The sequence below is a fragment of the Homarus americanus genome, unplaced genomic scaffold (genome assembly GCF_018991925.1).
Source record: "Homarus americanus isolate GMGI-L3 unplaced genomic scaffold, GMGI_Hamer_2.0 scaffold23578, whole genome shotgun sequence".
Lineage (NCBI taxonomy): Eukaryota > Metazoa > Arthropoda > Malacostraca > Decapoda > Nephropidae > Homarus > Homarus americanus.
The window spans coordinates 8,123,748-8,144,958 of NW_024733231.1; the positions used below are offsets into that span (position 1 = coordinate 8,123,748).

The following is a 21,211-nucleotide window of genomic DNA, read 5'->3' on the forward strand; positions in this document are numbered from 1 at the left end:
ATGTTTTTATCATCATTAATTCACACATACAATACCAGTCCTCAGATACCCACAGAGACTCTTAGTTAAATCTGATGTGGTTTAATATATCCTGTGTACAGTTGGCAACAAACATTCTCAACGCTTTAAGTATCATAAACATGACAAAACAAATGACAAATCTGAACATTGGTCTTTGAGAAAGTTTTACTGTATATTATTTATTTATTTTTACCTGTAAATACTAAACAGACAAGCAACATATTGTACTGTATATTGTTACAAAATATCCAACCATTCTGAGATGACACAAGCATCAGTGTCTCATTCTGAAATCTGTTAGAGAACTTTTTTGCTGACTGTACACGAGAGGAGAGAATTACCCATAAGTATATTAAAATAAACATTGCCATCATAAACATCCCCATAACTCACCTCCTGTACGGGGTTGAAGTCCGGATCATTAAGATTTCGGAGGAACCACAGGACCCCCGGCCGTAGGACTTCCCGAAGGAGGAGGATGAAGGAGGCAAAGTAGAAGACATACACCATCCCTACCAGCCAGTGGATGAACATGGAGGTTCCTGGTGCAGCCTTGAAGCTTACCTCTCGATCCTACCGACAAATATAAACAAACATTAAAACCTCCATATAAGGGATTTCTCTCTGCATATAGTCCATTAATTAGGGTCTCACATCTATCGGACCGTCGGTATAAGGGACTTTCCTCTTCATGCAGTCCATTAAATTGAGGTTTCACCGTACATACATACATCATACATACATTCATTCATTATATACATACATACAGGGTGGGTGAGTAATATATTAATACATTTTAAAACTTGAGTAAAATTCTGCCAATATCATCAAATATCATACACACTACATAACATACATCATACACTGTACATCCAATACTACACTCCATACGTAATACACAAGACGCACACAAAAACAGACAGTGGAGGTGCACACGTCTATACAGAGGGGCAGATCCAGGAATATCAAAAGGGGGTGTCCAAGAAGTTGTGGGGTGTGGGGGGCTGTGACCCTCCCCATTTTTTTTTAAATTTGACCAATATTATGGACATTTTGAGGCCATTTTCAAGCCATGTGCACTTGATATTAGGAGATATTCTGAAGTCAGTAGTAATTACTTTTTACTATACAAAAATGCCCGAGTACAATACTGCATTAAAGAAAAAGGTAATGGAATTTTATGATTAAAAAGGGAGGGTCTCAACCCCCCAGGAACACCTTCCCTGCATGGTGTGTGTTAGGTACTTAATGGCCTTCCTCTATTGCACTCAAAAAGCCAAGATGTACTACACAAGCTTTTAATTTTCTTCACACACACACACACACACCTTTCCATTTCCCACTCATTACACACAATTGACTTACTCACCTTGAGCGTTGCATCAAAGAGTGAGAGGGAGCAGATGTCCAGCCACCAGCCGCCTATGAGGGGGAAGACGCCTATCTCCACCACACTGAGCAGGGCGACCTTCACCACCACGTAACACAACCCCAACACTCTCTTGGACCTGTTGAGTGTACAGAGACCAACACATGTGGTGAACGCTTCTCACAGCTGAATGTGTCCTATGTTGTAAGGTCAGATATATTATATTTCATGTTTGATGCAATTTTACTTTCAAACTTCAATGTCGGGGAAAACTGATGACTGTATACTCTACAAGTGTAATAATTCAGACATTAAATTCATGTTATTGCAGGTACTTTATGATAGTACCAGTACAGTGAGTCTCGATAATTTGCAGTACTGTACCTCTATTGATTCCTCTTTTGTTAAATTTCAAGGACAAATATTCGTATTCCTCAGCCAAGAACTGACTGCTGTAGTGTTTAATTTGGTACTGGGTTAATTAATAAAACATTATCATAAAGTAAAAAATAATAAAAAAATCCCCCAAAGTTATTGTGTGGTATGAATTTTTTTATTATTGACATAGTGTGGTGACAGCCAACCCAGTGCCTGCCTGTCTTCATGTTGGTGTACAGTACTGGCATAACCCACACAATATTATTTAATACAGTATAGAACAAATTTCTGAACAATATCTAGGTGGTACTATATTATGTATGAGGTTTAGTTTATAAAAAAGGTTTTGGAACAATTTATGGGTATCTCTTGGTCTTTGGAACTGAGCTAATTATTTCCATTTCAGTCGGTTAAACTATAATTTACTATATGATTACTTATGTTGTCTTCTGGTGCCTAACCCGGGAATTAACGAGACTAATATACTGTATACGACAAATAACATACAAGATTAATAGTTTCTGTTATCAAATGTAGACTATCATATTAAAACATTAAAACCAATTACTGTATTTTAATTAAAGTATATGTAGATATTAATACGCATTTGTTACAAGAACATTTCAGTATATGAAACATCAGTACAGTATAACAACACAGTAATTTATCATGGAGAAGTTTTAAGAATCTAAAACTTCATTACATACCATTTCAATATGATTTCTTGTAAAATTATTCATTACTTAAAACTTCATAAATCTTTGCTGGCCATTCTTAAACATTTTCTATAATCAGAGCCAGACACTTTTACCAGGACCTCTATAGTAGATATATACAGTATTGTAATACTGTATAGCATTTAAATACTAATTCACTTATTGTGTGCAATTTTTGCTTGAATAGTTGCATACTGAAAGTTGATTTGATAATACAGCCCCCCCCCCCAAAGTTCACAGATTTTTATTTCACAGTCCTCTATTATTCGTGGATGACACCCTGGATGTACCCAAGAATGTCTGTGGGTAGCTTTAAAGTTGCCAGCATTCTCAAGGCTGGGACAGGGAGCCATTCATTCTGGAGATAGTAATTTCCTTTTCCTGTATTGTATATATGTGTGTGTGTGTGTGTGTAGATACACACACACAAAACACATGCAAATAAATAATAATTGGAAAATACTTTTACAAATAATCAGAAACAAATTTATTAAAAATGTGACAGTCTACCCTCAAGTCCGTGCTTTAGTAACATAGCACGGACTTGAGGGTAGACTGTCACATTTTTAATAAATTTGTTTCTGATTATTTGTGAGTATTTTCCAATTATTGTTTATTTGCATATGTCTACACACACACACACACATATAATATACAGTACAGGTAAAAGAAATAATTGTCCTAAGGGCAAACACATAAAGGGAATATACATTTCTTTGTACAATGAAAGACAAAAGTCGTGTCGTGAAATTTGGTGAAAACATATGCCGAAGGGCTCTCATAAGGTTTCATCAGTTATATCTAATCTTGGGACAAAACCCCTGTGCTATCAACACTTCAAACAAAAACTGTCGGCGGGCCTGTAAAACATAATATAAAATGCCTGGCCTAATTGTATTCTGTAGCTGAAATTGAGTAAGTAATAACTGTACAGTATTCATTAAAAAAATCCCAACAAATGAACTCCTTCTCACCTGTTGAGCCTGATGATGGCTGCCAATGTGTGCAGCAACACCAGACACAGACCAACAACACAGTACCCACACAACGCCGTCAGCAGCCCCTCAAAGTGCGACGCTGACACCCATCCTTTGAGCTTAAACCCCACTATAGTGAAGTGTCCGATGTGATATGGACAAAACGCTGCGGAAATTGATTAATCGGTTTAGAATGGAGAGCAACGTTAACAGTTTTGGGAAAATTTTAGAGCAAAAATATTCATAAACAAAACAGATTACATTCAAGGGATTAACAGAGCAGTTATTCTCGACATTTTAGCAGTACCATACATCAAGTGCTTCTGAACATTACAATAAATACATCTGAACATTATACCAAATATTTCTGAATGTTCATTTAATAACAAAATATGTCTTCAAGAACTCAAGTGTCCATTCATAACCCACAACCATTACATTGACTGATTTGATCTGAATTTATTTAGTAAAGGTTAATACAATACAAACACACAGATAAATATTTACCCACAACACAACACAAAGTAGTACAGTAGTAATAATTATTTCCAATGTGATCCTCAAATAAACAAGCTGTTATTAATACAGACTAAGATTTTAATATTAAAACTCTAACCTAACATCAAAGAAGTTACAGAAACTCAAGTGTACATGTTCTGTGGAGAAACATTACCTTACATACGTACAGTACAAACACGTGAGATGAATGGTCGACCCTTACCAAACACAAGAATGAACATGGTGTTGAGAGACACGACCCAAAACACGTGTTCGAGAAATACGAGGGAGCCGTCGAGGCCTAGGAGTCTCTCCCACGTGAGCTCCTCGGCCGCTCGGTCCCACTCTATGGGGTTCCAGTTGAGATCGTCTGCTGCTGCTCCTGGATCTAAATTATTATTACCCGGTACACCTTCATGTAGTAGTTCACCTTCATTACCTGGAACATTGGGATACAGTTTCTCGGGCAATACAGCAAGGATAATATTTGTCTAATATTTCACAAAGCTTCTAATATATCTTTTTTTTTATACTCACTATATGTTGGGGCCTCATTTAATATTTCAGATCTCATGAAGATTAGGAATCCCCATTCATAATGAAACATCCTAATGGTAACCTAACCTTGTGGTGAAATAAGCTGGGGGTGTTTAATCTTCAGGTGATCCTTTCTTCTTGAACACACACACCCCTCAACTCAATATATAACTTAACATATTGAACTGAAACAACATTTGATGATCTGCCAATCTCCGAACTTGAAATTCTTCCATCCGTTCTCCCCAAGAGGTGGAGTTCTCCGAGCAACACAACACGCAAGCGGAGATGTTTCAGCGACCTTACCATTCAGAATGAGTGAATCAAAGTAACATTCACGATGGTTCAACCAAAGTAACATTCACGATGGTTCAACCAAAGTAACATTCACGATGGTTCAACCAAAGTAACATTCACGATGGGCTAATTAAACCAACCAACTAGCTAACTAATCAACCAACCAACCTTCTGGAATGTTTGGATTAGCAGGCACAGGAGCCACTTCATGATGGAGTGGGTCGTCAATGACCTCGGCGGCATTATCATTGACCTCTTCTATGGGAGGCGCTGCTGCTGCGTCGTCGTGAGGTGGCTGCACGGGAACCTGGCCATTGCCTTGATTTAACAGCCCAAAATTTCCAGGAGGTTCGTGCTGTAGAGAGAACACTTGATAGATCAATTGAGAGTAGGTGTGTGTCAGATCCACTACTCTATCTCTCATAATGATTCTTTTATTCTCAATCATTGCCCAGGGAACTATATTATTTGGGATAATCTAGTGTAAATATACTGTATTGTTAATAATGATCCATGGACTATATTCTAACGACCTGAAGATTAGACACCCAAGTTTATTTTCACCAGATGATTAAAAATTCTAGCACTAACCCCCCCCCCCCATCAGGTGAAAATAAGCTGGGGTGTCTAATCTTCAGGCCATCAGAATATAACCCCATGAATCATTATATGACTCATTACTAAATATGAAGTGACGAATTTAAACTTATCTGACAAATTTTGCAAGGTTGACGAGTACTGAGGCCTTGATAAGATTGGGTGACTGACTGTACAGTACAAGGAAGACCTACCAGCCCTCCCTTGTCACGGACTAAGGAACAAGCGAGGTCTTTCAGTAATACAGGGTCTTTATTTTATTCAAGAACCCTTAATAATTACCATACAATACATCCATTATATTTTTGGATTTGGAATAAACATTAACCGAGACTTCAGTAAGCTTCTGATTCTTGGGTTCCCGCAGTAATTGTTTAGGGTTCTGGGGTAAATAACACCATCTTGTACAGTACATTAAGCATTGGTCTTTCACTCTGACTCACTCCACTAATGTCTCGGGTCTAACAATATATACTGTAGTGTATATACCTCATGTTGTACATCTTGATCAAGCCAATCTGGCCCTCCACCATGAAGAATTTGTTCTCGTAGCCACACTAAGCTGATGAAAGCACTTAATGTGCAGGTCACCACAAAGCACCCATGGAAGATATCTGACACTAAGTTGTCTCTAAATGGAACAAAAAGTTATTTGTATTACTAAAAATTCATCTCCACAAATCATATCAAACATTAACTGGTACATCACTTAATCTTATTTGAACACAGAAGAAAGATATCAACGAAACATGATTACTGTAAGAGTGTCACGTTTCTGTAATCACTCTCAAGTCTAATATTTTGTTATAAACAGGTCATGTCATCTTCCTGCCACTCAACCCAATAATTACCACAGTATAAATATATCCAGTATCGGCACATCACTCCTCATACCTACATAAACAAAGTCGTGGGCGGGTTTATTGACTTACGTAGACAACATATCAAGCGGTAACGTGAGGACAGAGGACACAGAGCCCGTAAAGAGACACCGGTATATTCTGCAGGCTGTGAGGGGAACAACACCCAACCAAGCCAAGGCCACGAGTGTGTAGTGCAACCAGTACCGCACTGCTGTCCCCATACTCCGTGCCAGGCCGGTGAGAATGTCTGCTATGGGCAATCTCTTGGGCATGTCTGGAGAATATACTGCAAAGAGATGGATATGAATAACTACCAAGTAATAGTTATTCACTGTTTGGCAAATATCCTCAGGACCAATTTCTTAGCAGTGGTTAAAGATTCACTTCTCTCCCATATTGGTTAAACTGGAATGCAAGTACAGTAATATGGAACTTTTAATGATGGCTGCCGTCCCTACAGCTAACTTCCACTGATGATGACCACCGTCCCTACAGCTAACTTCCACTGATGATGGCTGCCACATCTACAGCTAACTTCCACTGATGATGGCTGCCACATCTACAGCTAACTTCCACTGATGATGACCACAGTCCCTACAGCTAACTTCCACTGTCCCTACAGCTAACTTCCACTGATGATGACCACCATCCCTACAGCTAACTTCCACTGATGATGGCTGCCACATCTAGCGATGATGACCACTTCCACTGATGATGCCACTGATGATCCCTACAGCTAACTTCCACTGATGAACACTACAGCTAACTTCCCACTGATGATGGCCACCGTCCCTACAGCTAACTTCCACTGATGATGGCCACCGTCCCTACAGCTAACTTCCACTGATGATGGCCACCGTCCCTACAGCTAACTTCCACTGATGATGGCCACCGTCCCTACAGCTAACTTCCACTAATGATGGCCACCGTCCCTACAGTTAGCTTCCATTAATGATGACAACCATTTAAGGGGTTAGCCAAGATATTATTAATAAAATTTCCATAAACTATAATCCTCACATGTCAGAAAACAATGTAAACACATAGAGAAATGAGGTGGTTGGGGGAACAGTGAGAAATACCCCACCCTAAATGAATTGAGATCTATTTATACATCCATAAACTAAACTTCTCACCCTCTGACACCAGTTCCAATAAAATCACTAGGTGAGTTATGGATTACAAGGATCAAAATTTACACCAATTTAAACCTCAATTACCTTAAAGAATGACACTGACACATGCGTTACTGTTCCCCACAATCGCCTGGGGTAAACAAGACTCCAGGAAGATACATACTTGGCGTGAAGTGAAAACGGTGTTTGCAGAGCTCGCAGTATTCCTTGCGTGAGTAGCGGAGCCATTGTACGAGACAGTCTTGGTGAATGAACTTTATGCTACCGGTACATATACAGGGGTGGAAGAGTGGTCGGTCGCTGGTGCCCTCACACCTGCACACACGGCATATATCTGTAACACAAAACCCACCATTACTAAAGTTACCTGAAACATATTGAGAGGTGGAAGAGTTATGAAATCACCAGTAGGAGGTAGAATTTTTTTAACTTCCTGAAAACATGTGATATCTGTTGCTAAGTATTCCTCTATAAATACAGTAACTAAAATATCTAGGGACTCCAACTGTGTTCAGGTACATAGAAAATACACTTCTTGTTGACTTTATTACTCCACTTCAACAACTAAGGTCTTTAATGGCATGACAATGTTACTAATTACACCATTAAAAATAAGAGAGACAGAACTCCCTCATAAATTACCACAAATTGTATTAATACACCAAGACCGGTGCATTAAGATGTCTGCCACTGTTCCTGCCTCTGGGCTAAACACAGACACAAACATCTGGAGGTAGAGAAACTCACTGTCTCTACATGACGTACAACACAGTCAAAACACCACACAACAATACAGTGAGCTTTTGTTTACCCTCCTTTTTGGTAATGTTTATATGGGATTGATTTCATGTATTACTACTTAACTATCCATAATAATGTGTGTGTGTGTGTGTGTGTGTGTGTGTGTGTGTGTGTGGGAACCAAGGAGTGTAAATATACTCAAAAGTAAGGTAGAGTTGTGTAAGACTCATGTATGAAGCAACAGGAAGTGATAAAGAATAAAGAGAACGAGTGAAATGATTCCAAGACACAAATAATTATGTATACTCACATCCTTAATGTCCCGACACAACCGTGAAAGGAAATCCACTTTATACAGTTTTTGTATTCTGACGCCTGTACTGTACTGTACCAATCTTTCTAGTGGAGTAGTGGATTTTTTTTTGTAATCATAACATTACCCACATGTAATAAAATAGTATAATGGCATTGAGAATTAGTTTATCTTACTTTGACAACATAACATACACACTTGATTTTTTTTTCGTATTAATTTATGGTTATTACTATTATTTTTATCGTTTTATTTTTTATTGATTATTTATTTTTTGTAATTATTATTATTATTATATCCCCCCCCCCCAGGCCCTCATGATGGTCAGTAAAAAATGATGAATTAATTTCACAACTTTCAGGAGGACACAAAGGATTGAACATATTTCTGGGGCAGTGAAAACTTGTCATTAATTAATCTCAATCTTAACTGCCAGAGAACCCATTATATCTCAGGTGTCCCCAACGAGCATAATACAGTCTGACATGTTTGGAGATAAAGAACAAGTACAGAAAGACTCATAAAAATTAAAAATTAAAAGCAAAAACAATGGCAGTGTTCTGCTTGACTGAGCCGGGACAGTGCTACCGTTGGAGGGGGTCCCAATATATTTTAAGCGCTTCCGCAATAAGCTACAGATGTACAGTCACAATCCAAAGTTTCTACACCCCTGGCTGGGTGTTCACCGAGGCCAGGTTTGAGGTAAGGCTGGGTGATTGGACGCAGACATTCGATCACCACAACACTCCGAGACTCACAGCACACGAGCATGGAAGGAAATTGTTACAAAATTTGGCAGGACATGAACCTGCATAACAAAATTTAATTCATAACATTGTTGGCACACATAACAATAGCAAGTTAGGAGTGAGGCATGAGAAACCTGGGCTGTTCTTGACCCAGTTATGAATATTGTTAAACATCACTTGTTGATGGACTAAAGGTTTAATCATATGTGTCACTAGTTGTAATATTGGTGACCTCTGTGCCATAACTCTCATAATCTGAGACATTATGAAGTGAAATTTAAAAACTAAAAGCAGCAGTAGACAGGAAACAAGGCAAGTGACCAAGAAGTAGTCACTAATGACGACACACACCCAGGCTGAGGGTCCAGGTCTTCGGCAGAGTCGCCGCTCTGGACCAGACAAAAATTGTTTGGGTGATACCATGATTAATGTGAACTGCAACATCCCAAGTCAAAATACTTCCCTGTAGTTACTGATACACCATTAAATATAGTAAACATGACTACAATACGGGTAGTCCCCAACTTACGACTGCTTGGACTTACATCCATCGGTACTTACGACCGTCGGGACTTACGACCGCCGCAGTTGTGACCAATTTTTTTTTTTCAAAAGACGCGCGCATTTTCTATACCGAAAAGTTTCCAGTTAATGTAGCCTCCATGTATAATTAGAAAATTATGGGGGCCCCGTGTGCATTCAGCTGACTACATTAAAGGTAAGTGCTCAGTCACACTGTATCCATTCCTCATTATTTATTAGTTTTACTGCACTGTATTTCATTGTAAATTAAAAAAAAAAAAAAATTGTTTTGAATTTTTTTATCTATGTCGGACTTACGACCATTCTGACTTACGACCTGGATTAAGGTCCCTAACCCCGTCGTAAGTCGGGGAACACCTGCATATGAATTCCTAGTATGTGTGAAACCAACACTGTCACTATAAGATGTTGTTATGTATATCAACAGTCACTATAAGCTGTTGTCATGTATATCAACAGTCACTATAAGCTGTTGTCATGTATATCAACACTGTCACATGTATACCCAACAATACAACTGTTATCCTTAAATTTTAATACAACATTATCGTGTCACGTGTGTCTGCTGAACATGGGAAGGCTGAAAGGGCGTACAGTAATTATTATCTGATGCCGTTCTTGATAAGGATAAAACCAGTGTGCGAGACCTGACTGCTAACATGGTCATGAGTTTAACACTGACCTAATGGTTAATATTTGTTTAAAAGCTGTGGTGTTAGGCTAGGTAGGGTTAGGTTACAACAGTAATTTGTAACTTTAAATTATGAGAATATATTTTTTTTTTGTGTACCTGTACTGTACAGTATTAAGGTGTTGTCTACACACAAAAAAAAAGAAACGAAAAACCTGTTCTCATAAGAAATCGGAGCCACAGCCATTAAACAAATATTTACCGACCTAACTTAACATATATACATTATACCTATTATTATAGTCAATGCACTTAACGTTAAACAGTGTCATTAAATTACATGACCTATTTTAAAATTTAATAACCTTAAAATCAATAAACATATAATACAGTGTAAAGTTGGACAGTTAATAGAAAAGAAACACTAAAATCTTATGAGTTATTCGTCCAGTATAATAAAAACCAGCGTGTACTATCTATAATATTTGAGAGATCAGATGTGTGGATGCCCCAAACAGTATTACCAACTAATACCACCCTTACCAACCCTTCCTCAGGATTGCTCATGACTTATCCACTTCTTCACATGATAAAGTCTATTACATGACGATGAAGCACTGCAGCTTATTAAACACCTTAATTCTACCTGAGGGGGAAGGGAGGAAGCAGTAGGTTAGCATGAGCATTAAGGTGTGGTGTAATCATCAGGTGAAAACTGGGGTGCCTAATCTTCACATGATGAAACGATTTTTAAATGACATACCTGTACACTATATACCATGTTTGGGACTGATCTCTCCATAACATTATCCAGTCTAAACTTCACTGCAGCATCTTGTAATCGACTAATGGACTGATATAGCGTTGAATTGTATTGCCCTAACTAGTGAAAAAGTATTGCCTTAGTGTACAGTCCAATATATAACCAAAGACCGGCCCAGTTAAATATCACCGACTACAAACAAACTCACTTAATATCACCATATCTGTGTGGCCTAAAATATAACTAAATGACGTGGGATATTAAAAGAGTTTGACTTGGACCTTTTCTTAATGATGTAGCTATAGGAAGATTTACTCAAAGCATTTCTACATTAGGCAGCACTTGATATCTGGAAGAGAATGAAGACATAACAAGTACTTCTTAACAATCAGTCATTGTGCTTTTGAGCCAAGTTAAATCCTCCTAATCTGTGTGTGAAGAAAACCAAAAGCCTGTTGGGTTCTTCCATGGCAGCATCAACTCCTCCTCTGTCATCAGGTGAGTCAGTGTACAGTACAGTACAGTAGTCAGAATAATCCACATCTACCTTGAGGTGATCTCCGTGAGTGAAAATACTGCATCATTTCTATACATTTAGAAATCTACTGAGGTAAAACATACTGTACTACCTTCCCCACACAAGGAAAGGCCTCCCTAGTCAGCTAGATCTATGCAGGCTGCCAGAGTGGTGTAAGGTCAAGAGACAAATCTTTCTTCTACCAACATTGGCCCCAGTTCGGTGTGCCCTGGGATCAAACATGGGCCAGAAGAACAGCACGCTAAACACACTAGCTACAGTACTACCCTAACAAGGAGGTTCAGGTAATATATGGGGTGAAAAAGTGCTACAGTCAAAATCCAAATAGGCAACAGCACAAGCACTTTATGACAGCAAACTTCACCCAACTAGACTTAAAACAAAATAAAAGCTATGTAATTTTTAGGTAAGACTTGGTCATTTCAGCCTTAAACTGCTATCCACTTTAATAGATATTTTGTTTTGTGCTATAGTCCGAACTCCGAGTGACTTGATGTCACTCTGGTTGATGCACATTAATAAGCTGTGTAGCCCTGAGTGGGCATCTCTTTCCCCTCTTGGTCACTGCTTTGTTTTACATCATGGAAGACACATGACTGTCAAGCTCTCACAGTGGAGATGGAGTATCAAGCATATGAACCCATAGAATGTGACGTCCCACTAAGGCATGTGTTGGAAAATGTTTTACAGTTTCATACCCTTAAAGAAATACTAGAAAGTGGTCAGTGTTAATAATGAACTGTACAATATATAAACAGGTTTATACTGCACTGTACAGTACTTATTAGTGCTGCATGTGACATCTTCATTAATTCAGACATCCGCATTTGCACCCATATCAACACACTATACCGGTACTCATCTCAAATTGTGTTTTCATTTTGTTCTCCATGTCTTTTAACAATTATATATGGTACACAGGAAAAAAAAAAAAAAAAACTTCAGAGGAACCCACAGATTTGTATGGCACAATTTAAAGGTTTAAAGCACATGCTACTGCCCCTAAACTTGGGACTGTGTGTACATACTGTGGTTTACAAGGAGTAAATTTCACATCATTATTGTGGGTTTACACTTGCACTGTAATGGAGACAGTCCATTATGTCTATTAGAAACCAAATCTTAGGTGAATATGATAATTCTTTTGGTTCATCTTGTAATCATAGAATCACTGACAATTCTCTACACCGATACATAAGACAGAGGGGCCCCCAAAGACACTATTGAGGTGGTACCATTACAGTTAATGCAAGTTTGGGTAATACAGTACAGAATGTTACTGGGATCTCACAAAGATTAGACAGGATAAAATAATGGTGGGTGCCAAATCTTCTTCAGATCCAAATTGACAAAACTGCAAACAGCAACCTTTTCTACCTTAGTGCACTACTGTATACCTAGACTGTGTATGAGTAACTTAAAAAGTCACCAACACAACTCTCCTTTGTATGTGGAAGTTTGGAGTTTGATGAAGTGTACTGTACAGTAGGATAAAATCTGGTTACTGAAGCATAAGAAAATCACGAGGATCACTGTTGAAAGAGGGTGATGCAGTGGTGGTTGGTGGAGAGGAGGGTGGTAGGGTGGCGGCAGCAGCTGATTGAGTAGGCTGGTTTTTTCTTGAAAAACATCGTGATTGGTAGTTGTTTCCTCTTGGCTTTGAAGTTCTCTAAATGCTTCACTCCACTAGCACTGACACTAGACAGTCTTTTAGGGGCCATTTCACACAGAAACACCAAAGTTTTGAGTACAACACAAGAGATGTTGCACCGCAGGCAATGGTTGAGTGCAAACAATGAGAGAAGATGAAAAGGAGATGCTGTGGGCACATGGGAGTGACTCTTTGTGCTATGGGAGAGGCTCATAAGCTAGCCACCATCTCCTTACCGCTAATAGTCAAAATCGCAAACCCACTAAAAGCAAAGGTTTACTGGGCAGTAATTACGGTATTCATTGTAATTACAGGCCCCCCCAAGTTCTTACCACCCATGCATCCCCTCTGCCGCGAGCTGTGATTGGTCTAATTTAACTTGGCGCGCCCTGCCACCGGAGGGAATAAGTCGCTGACCTTAGAAGCGTTAGTCCCATTGTCCTCCGTCTCCGCGTATACAGTGCTACCTCGTGCCTCGAATCTGCTCAATAATGGCTTCCGCTGGACCCCCACCACCCCCGAGAAACCTTGAACTACCTGGCCCAAGCTGCCCCAAGCCCAAAAAGGTACAATGCGCCTTAAGCTATAAAGTGAAGTACAAAATCATCCAGGAGTTAGAGAAAGGCACAAGACAGGTGGATCTCGCCCGACAATATGGAGTTAATGAATCGACGATCTGCACCATTAAGAAGGATGCCGGCAAGATCAAAGAACACATGAGAATCACAAAGTTTGCAGGTGCGTCGATGGTGAAATATTGCCACAATAAGATGCTGCTCAAGACTGAAAGTTTATTGGTCAGCTAATTGATTCGCCAGTCAAGAAGGAACATGGCGGTCGACACTCGGACAGTGCAGGACTACGCGAGAGAACTGTACCTATCAGTGGCTAGAAAAATGGGAGTAGCAGAGCCCAAACCCTTCGCTGCTTCTGCTGGGTGGCTGCAAGGTTTCAAACGTCGTAATAAAATCACGAACGATGAAATTGTTGGTGAAGGGGTAAGTGCTGACCGTGCTACCGCCATGAATTTTCCTCCATTCTTACAAGAAATTATGGAAGGACAGTACACTGACGACCAAGTTTTCAACATGGATGAATCCGGGTTGTTTTGGGAGAAATTGCCATCCAAGACCTTCGTAGTCAAGTCTGCGAGCAAGTGTCGGGGTCGGAAGGTGCAGAAGGAGAGTATCACCGTCCTGTTCACCACCAATGCCTCCGGCACTTGTAAGCTGAAGTTGTATGTGATCCAACAAGCCCGCAAGCCGCATGCCTACAAAAATATGGACATGAGCAAGTTAAATGTCCATTGGCTAACCTCAGGGAAGGAGTGAATGTTCACTGGTCTGTCCCTCTCCTGGTTTGACAACTGTTTCGTTCCTGACGTGAAGAAATTCTGCGAGCAACATAATGTTCCATTCAACATTTTGTTGCTCCTTGACAACGCACCAGGACACTCGCCCCTATTGCTGGATCATCAACCCAATGTAAAAGTGGTCTTCCTTCCCCCTAACACTACGTCGTTAATCCAGCCCATGGATCAGGAGTTGATATGCAACGTGAAGGCTGCTTTCTCCGCAAAGAAATTTCGGCTCCTGAACGACTTCACCAACACCAAGGATGAATTGCAGAACCTTCTGAGTGGCACCGATAGCGAGGACAAGGATCCAGAACAAGATTTGGCAGACCATGAAGTGCGAGTCAAGCAGTTCTGGAAACTGTTTAACGTCAAGAAAGCTGTTGATTTCTTGGTGGAGGCATGGGGGCAGCTGTCTGTGGCAGCGATTCGTCACGCGTGGCGGCATGTGTTGGAGGGTATCCCAGGTGAGAGGCAGAGGCAAGCAGTGGCTGGTGAGGCTCAGTCTGTTGCTGTGGCATTGGACATTGCAAGAGGCTGCATAGAGCGTTAGAGCTGCAGGCTTCTCCGAGACCACCAACGACGACATCCTGGAGGTAATCAGGCAACCTGAGGTGACTGCGGACGAGATGTTGGAAGATGATGACGTCAGTGAACAGCCAGGTGTTACGGAAGAACAAGAACAGAAACTAACACATGGTGATGTGAAGGAGGTCATCGAGTTTGCTGAGAAAATCAAGCTCATCCTTGCCAAAGACCCAGTCAATCATCGCTATGAAGTGTCAAATAACCTTCTGTTTAAATCTATGGAGCCGTATGTCCAGATGTATCACGACCACATCAATGCCAGCCGTCAACGTAACATTACCGAGTTCTTCACCCGCAACCCACCACAACCACAGCCAACCCAAGTCAATGATAGTGAGGATATGGACTTTGAGGGGTTTGACATGGAGGCCCTGCTAACATCTGTGGTGGATAGTGATACAGGTGATACACCTGAGGGCCAATAATCTGCCCTCTGCCTCGGAACCAACCCCCCATCCCTGTGTTCCCAGCCATCTCTTCTACTAACGTAAGTGTTAAAAAACCTAATATTATTGATATTTCTCTTATATATTAATTGTGTGTGCATACCATCATAAAATTAAAATGTTGTTTTTACTACAACGTACGTATTGTGTCGGAAAAAGGGTAGTCTGGGGGTCGGCCCAGTCTCTATTTCAATTAATCCCATATGTTCTGTTATTTCGTCTACGCGTTATACGCGGACCTCCATGGGTTTAATTGACCGCGTAAAACGAGACTATACTGTATTGTAAATAAGTGTGTGTGTGTTTGTGTGTGTAGACACACACACACACACACATACAGTAAGATCTCATATTTTGCGATATAGTATTTCATTTCGCGTTTTTGAATTTCGCGAGCACTACCTATTGTAACCAAGTCTTATATTTGGCGTAAAATATTGTGAATTTCACGAGACCCAGCCAGCTGAACACTGGCCACCGTCCTGAATGACGTCACCATCATACCAGTTATTCCCGCGCCATCCTACCGATTTCAAACCAATACAAATTGTAATAAACACGCCCGATGTGATTGTCATCCGTCTCCTAACATGTAACAAAGACTGTGAACGCTCCCATAACATGTAGACAAAGACTGTGAACGTTCCCATAACATGTAGACAAAGACTGTGAACGCTCCCATAACATGTAGACAAAGACTGTGAACGCTCCCATAACATGTAGACAAAGACTGTGAACGCTCCCATAACATGTAGACAAAGACTGTGAACGCTCCCATAACATGTAGACAAAGACTGTGAACGCTCCCATAACATGTAGACAAAGACTGTGAACGCTCCCATAACATGTAGACAAAGACTGTGAACGCTCCCATGTAACATGTCCCATAACAAAGACTGTGAACGCTCCCATAACATGTAGACAAAGACTGTGAACGCTCCCATAACATGTAGACAAAGACTGTGAACGCTCCCATAACATGTAGACAAAGACTGTGAACGCTCCCATAACATGTAGACAAAGACTGTGAACGTTCCCATATAGCAGATGACGTGAACCAAAATATGGTCGTCACGGGAGATCCGACGGTGCCATAATTACGGTATATATTTATTTCTTCGCCTACAAAGAAAGTAGAGACATGAAATTCCTGCCATATGATCAGTGTTCACGGTGTTTTTACCCAGTTATTTCCCTCTTCTTTCATGCCCTGCCCACTAACAAGTAATTTGTGATTGAAAGATATGCTCAAAAGAAAGACAAAATATATTACAATGTTGCCATTTCAATGTTATTATTCAGTATCATCCAAACAACATCTCCAGAAAATATGGTACAACTCCATATTGTCCTTCTGGTGATGTCTCCTTCACCTTTACCAAATCTGAAAATACTTATGCTGTGGCCTCCTCACTTTAGGTAAATCAACAAAACACTACTAAGTACTGTACTATCAAACCAAACAGTCTATTCCAACTAAATTCTACCATAAGTCAATGAAGGTTTATGTACATTTCTAAAAGATAAAAGGTCCATCACCAGAACTTAAAATTTATAGTTAAAATGAGTCATTCCAATAATTTTGTAATGTGATATTAAATGTATCAAAAGTGTCAAAATCTAGTACAGTAACGTTATAAACAATACTAATACTGCAGCAGGCTGGACAGTTTATGTGCAACATTTACTTGTTCCCGGCAAGTGACTTTTGAAATTTACTTGTCCGGATATTTTTGGAGGAAATTTGCTTACTCAAATTTCTTATGGGAAAAGTTAAATAAACATTTAAAAACATTCAAATTTATTGTTGATCAACTCATGAGATCATTGCTGTCTGTGCTGGTAACTCTTGTCAGATGAGGTAATACTCCTGTAACTCACGTCCACAGCCTCTCAGGTGAGGTAATACCTCCTGTAACTCACATCCACAGCCACTCAGGTGAGGTAATACCTCCTGTAACTCACATCCACAGCCTCTCAGGTGAGGTAGTACCTCCTGTAACTCACATCCACAGCCTCTCAGGTGAGGTAGTACCTCCTGTAACTCACATCCACAGCCACCCAGGTGAGGTAGTACCTCCTGTAACTCACATCCACAGCCACTCAGGTGAGGTAGTACCTCCTGTAACTCACATTTATAGCCTCTCAGGTGAGGTAGTACTCCTGTAACTCACATCCACAGCCTCTCAGGTGAGGTAGTACCTCCTGTAACTCACATCCACAGCCTCTCAGGTGAGGTAATACCTCCTGTAACTCACATCCACAGCCTCTCAGGTGAGGTAGTACCTCCTGTAACTCACATCCACAGCCTCTCAGGTGAGGTAGTACCTCCTGTAACTCACATCCACAGCCTCTCAGGTGAGGTAGTACCTCCTGTAACTCACATCCACAGCCTCTCAGGTGAGGTAGTACCTCCTGTAACTCACATTTATAGCCTCTCAGCTTGGTGACTATTTTTGAAACATTGATAACTTGAAACTAACTGCCTAGTTGATGGCTTTATATACTGTACAGAAAAATTACCGACACCTGACAAAGGCCACTAATCCTGGTACACCGGTAACAAGCAGTCCAGGTTAAACATGTACAGTGAGGTGGGGTCACACAGCACCTGACAAATTCTCATCTTGGTATTATATTGTATTGTACTTTATTTTCCTCTCAAAATACTGTACTGTATTAGCTTGTCCACCGGGCAAGTGCCAGGCATGTGAATGTGAAAAATCAGTTGCATGGCCCCCAGTCAGGGCACAGCCGGGCCGCCGGGCACTGCTCATCTGCACAGCCTGCTGCATTGTCTTTGGGGTCAATTTATGGTATTATTTCACTTGTTGCCACTACACCATCTCGGGATTTTATAGCTGCAATCGGTAATTTTGACAATTCTGAGACACCTTTCTTCATTGTCATTTCTAGCACAAATTAAGCTTAAGCAATATATTAAAATTTTTATTATGTTCGTATGTGGTGGTACACACCCAGAACATCGAACGACATAGCGGTACACACACAAAACATGGAACAAATGTGGAGCTCCCCAGTTAGGTTAGGGTTCTGTTTTTCCGATGGTTTTCGATGTGTTTTGAATACTGTTTACCTTGATTTTTATAGCAAATCTCTAGATTCTGAAATGGGAGAAGGATAATCTCAGAAACTATTGATTTGCGCCAGAAATTAAGGTCAAGTTCGTTCATAACGCATCAAAAACATCAGAAAAACATAGTTTCAGCTTCAATTTCGTATAGTGGCTATAAGTGATATTTTACCCAATTTATGAGTCGCCAGGTTTTGATTTTCCATAAAAAATATACTTTTCCTATGGTTCTTGTGATTCAAACGGATCTGATCTTCGTTTCTGGCAGTAACCGAGCTAACCTAATAACCAAAACCTGTGGCTACTATCCTTAATTTACCATCTTTAGACCTAACAGTAAGAGTCACTATTTTAAAGCACAAGACAAGTCGTATAAATAACACCTTTCTAATGATAATAAAACAAAATTCAAGTATCACTCAAAGACAGTTCCAAAACTATCATCTTCACTTGTGACATTTTTGGATCTGTCCTAACTAAATAATAACAACTTCCCTTCTATGACCAAAAAAAAAAAATCATTAAGTATAATATATAAGTTACAGTGGTTAAATAAGGTAAAGTATGAGGTATATATATGTTAAGAGCTTGAGGCACGACACACGAGAGAGATAGCAGGAAAAAAGAACACGAAATATGTTGGGCAATAACTAACACAACTACAACCTTCACCCTCACAAACAAGTACCTCAATTGACTATAAAAACAGCCTCTAACTACAACTTCATCTTTTAACTTAGCTAGGTATTAGTATATAATATACTATAGGTATAAAACTAGTTATAATTGATGGTGTTCAAGGTTGTCCTCATCTCTTAACACATCGTAAAATCACCAAAGATAACACTTGTATATAAAGGTCATCCTCCAGCGTCATCCTTCACACCTCATGTCACAAGTGTACAATTTTCCGTCATCCTCGCCTTAATAACATGAGTAAAAGAGGATTAAAGCTGTACCTTGGTTTTGAGGGTCCTCCTCCATTTTCGTCTTGCCGTCAACACAACAAACAAGAGACTGTCGACCACTGTTGCCAGATCACTTCACCTCACGATAAACCCTTCCACCTCTTGGCCCTTCCACCTCTTGGAGTTGTATTTCATCTAATTACTCCCATTCTTGGTGTTATCTGTATTAGTTATGACTGTTATTATTCATGTGTAAAGTTTAATTAAGTAAATCAGATGTGTTAGAGATATATATGTCTTTCTAATACACTAAAATATGATTGTTGTACCATATGTGTACAGTTCACGGATTGAAAGTAGCTAGACAAGTAAACTCCTTATTACATCTTCACACACACACACACGTAGGTTAATAAATAAGTACAATAATTATGACCCCTTACCCTAGCAATGATAGGGTAAAACGAGTGGGTTTAGCTGAATCCTGATACATTCTGAACATTTGTCATTTTATTTCTAGACCCATACATAAAATATACAGTTGATTTAAATTCCTTTTTGGCATTTCCTTTTATTATATTCATCACTCATTTATTATTTGTTTTAGTGTTCGCCAATACAATATTTATTTAATAACAGCAGAATACAGCATATTGTGTATATGGGTTTGATACCGACATGGGAAACTTTCCCACATGAGACTCACAGGTATTTGCACCCAAGAATCTCCTGTGGACCGAGACGTGCCAGTAGGCGTCTTCCAGGTCGATGGAAGATAGCCAGGCCCCCAGTTTGAGATGGAGGCGGACCTGGGCTACCGACACCATTCAAAAATGGTGTGGCTTGATAAAGTGGTTCAGGCGGCTGAGGTCCACCACCAATCTCTACCTGTCCGAGTCCCTCTTGGGGACACTGAATAATCGGGACAGAAAGACACGTCCTTCTGTCTTCTCCACTACCCCTTTTAGCAGCATGGACTGGGCATGCGCCTTTACGTGGCTGTTCACTTTGGTCCACTTGCTGGGTGTTCGGAGTGTAGGCGGGCGGGTCCATGGCCAGGTGAGGCTTTGCCTGACGATCCTCAACGCTCAGCCGCTGGAGGGCCAGGAGTCGCCCCAACCAGAAAGGTGGCTCCTCTCCGGGTGGTCAACTGCAGGCGATCCGCTGTTGCTGACCTCTCACTGCCCCGGGGGAGTAACTACCCCTAGAGTGACCGCCCTCACGGCGAGGTTGCCGAGGCTCCTGGGGACCCTGCCCCTGTCGGGCTTGAACGGGCTGTTCACGGTTGTTCTGGCGGGGGTTGCGGTGAGAGGCCTGAGAGCGTCCCTGGTTGTTGGAGTGCCTGGGGCGCTATCTCTGGTGTTGCTGTCGCTGCTGCTTAGGCTGCCTGGTCTGGGCTGGCGACTGGCGGGGGAAGCGACCGTGATGAAGGTTGGCTGCAGGGCCTCCTCTGGGATCACAGACGGGGCAAAGAGTGCCAGCTATAACAGACCTTGCCGCACC

The 21,211-nt window shown here is 40.5% G+C and overlaps 1 protein-coding gene across 1 annotated transcript in view; it reads right to left on the reverse strand.

The window, feature by feature from the left end:
• Window positions 1–19,829, reverse strand: part of LOC121869501 (E3 ubiquitin-protein ligase MARCHF6-like) — a 33,756-nt gene extending 13,927 nt beyond the window's left edge. Inside the window, exons 1-9 of the mRNA XM_042370856.1 lie at window positions 19,760–19,829; window positions 7,553–7,723; window positions 6,323–6,539; window positions 5,880–6,021; window positions 4,962–5,148; window positions 4,183–4,398; window positions 3,459–3,627; window positions 1,391–1,529; window positions 415–594 (exon numbers count right to left, since the gene is read on the reverse strand). Coding sequence (XP_042226790.1) covers window positions 415–594; window positions 1,391–1,529; window positions 3,459–3,627; window positions 4,183–4,398; window positions 4,962–5,148; window positions 5,880–6,021; window positions 6,323–6,539; window positions 7,553–7,723; window positions 19,760–19,784 — 1,446 coding nt within the window. The 5' untranslated portion in view covers window positions 19,785–19,829. The remainder of the gene's footprint in view (window positions 1–414; window positions 595–1,390; window positions 1,530–3,458; window positions 3,628–4,182; window positions 4,399–4,961; window positions 5,149–5,879; window positions 6,022–6,322; window positions 6,540–7,552; window positions 7,724–19,759) is intronic.
• Window positions 19,830–21,211: the final 1,382 nt, after the last annotated feature.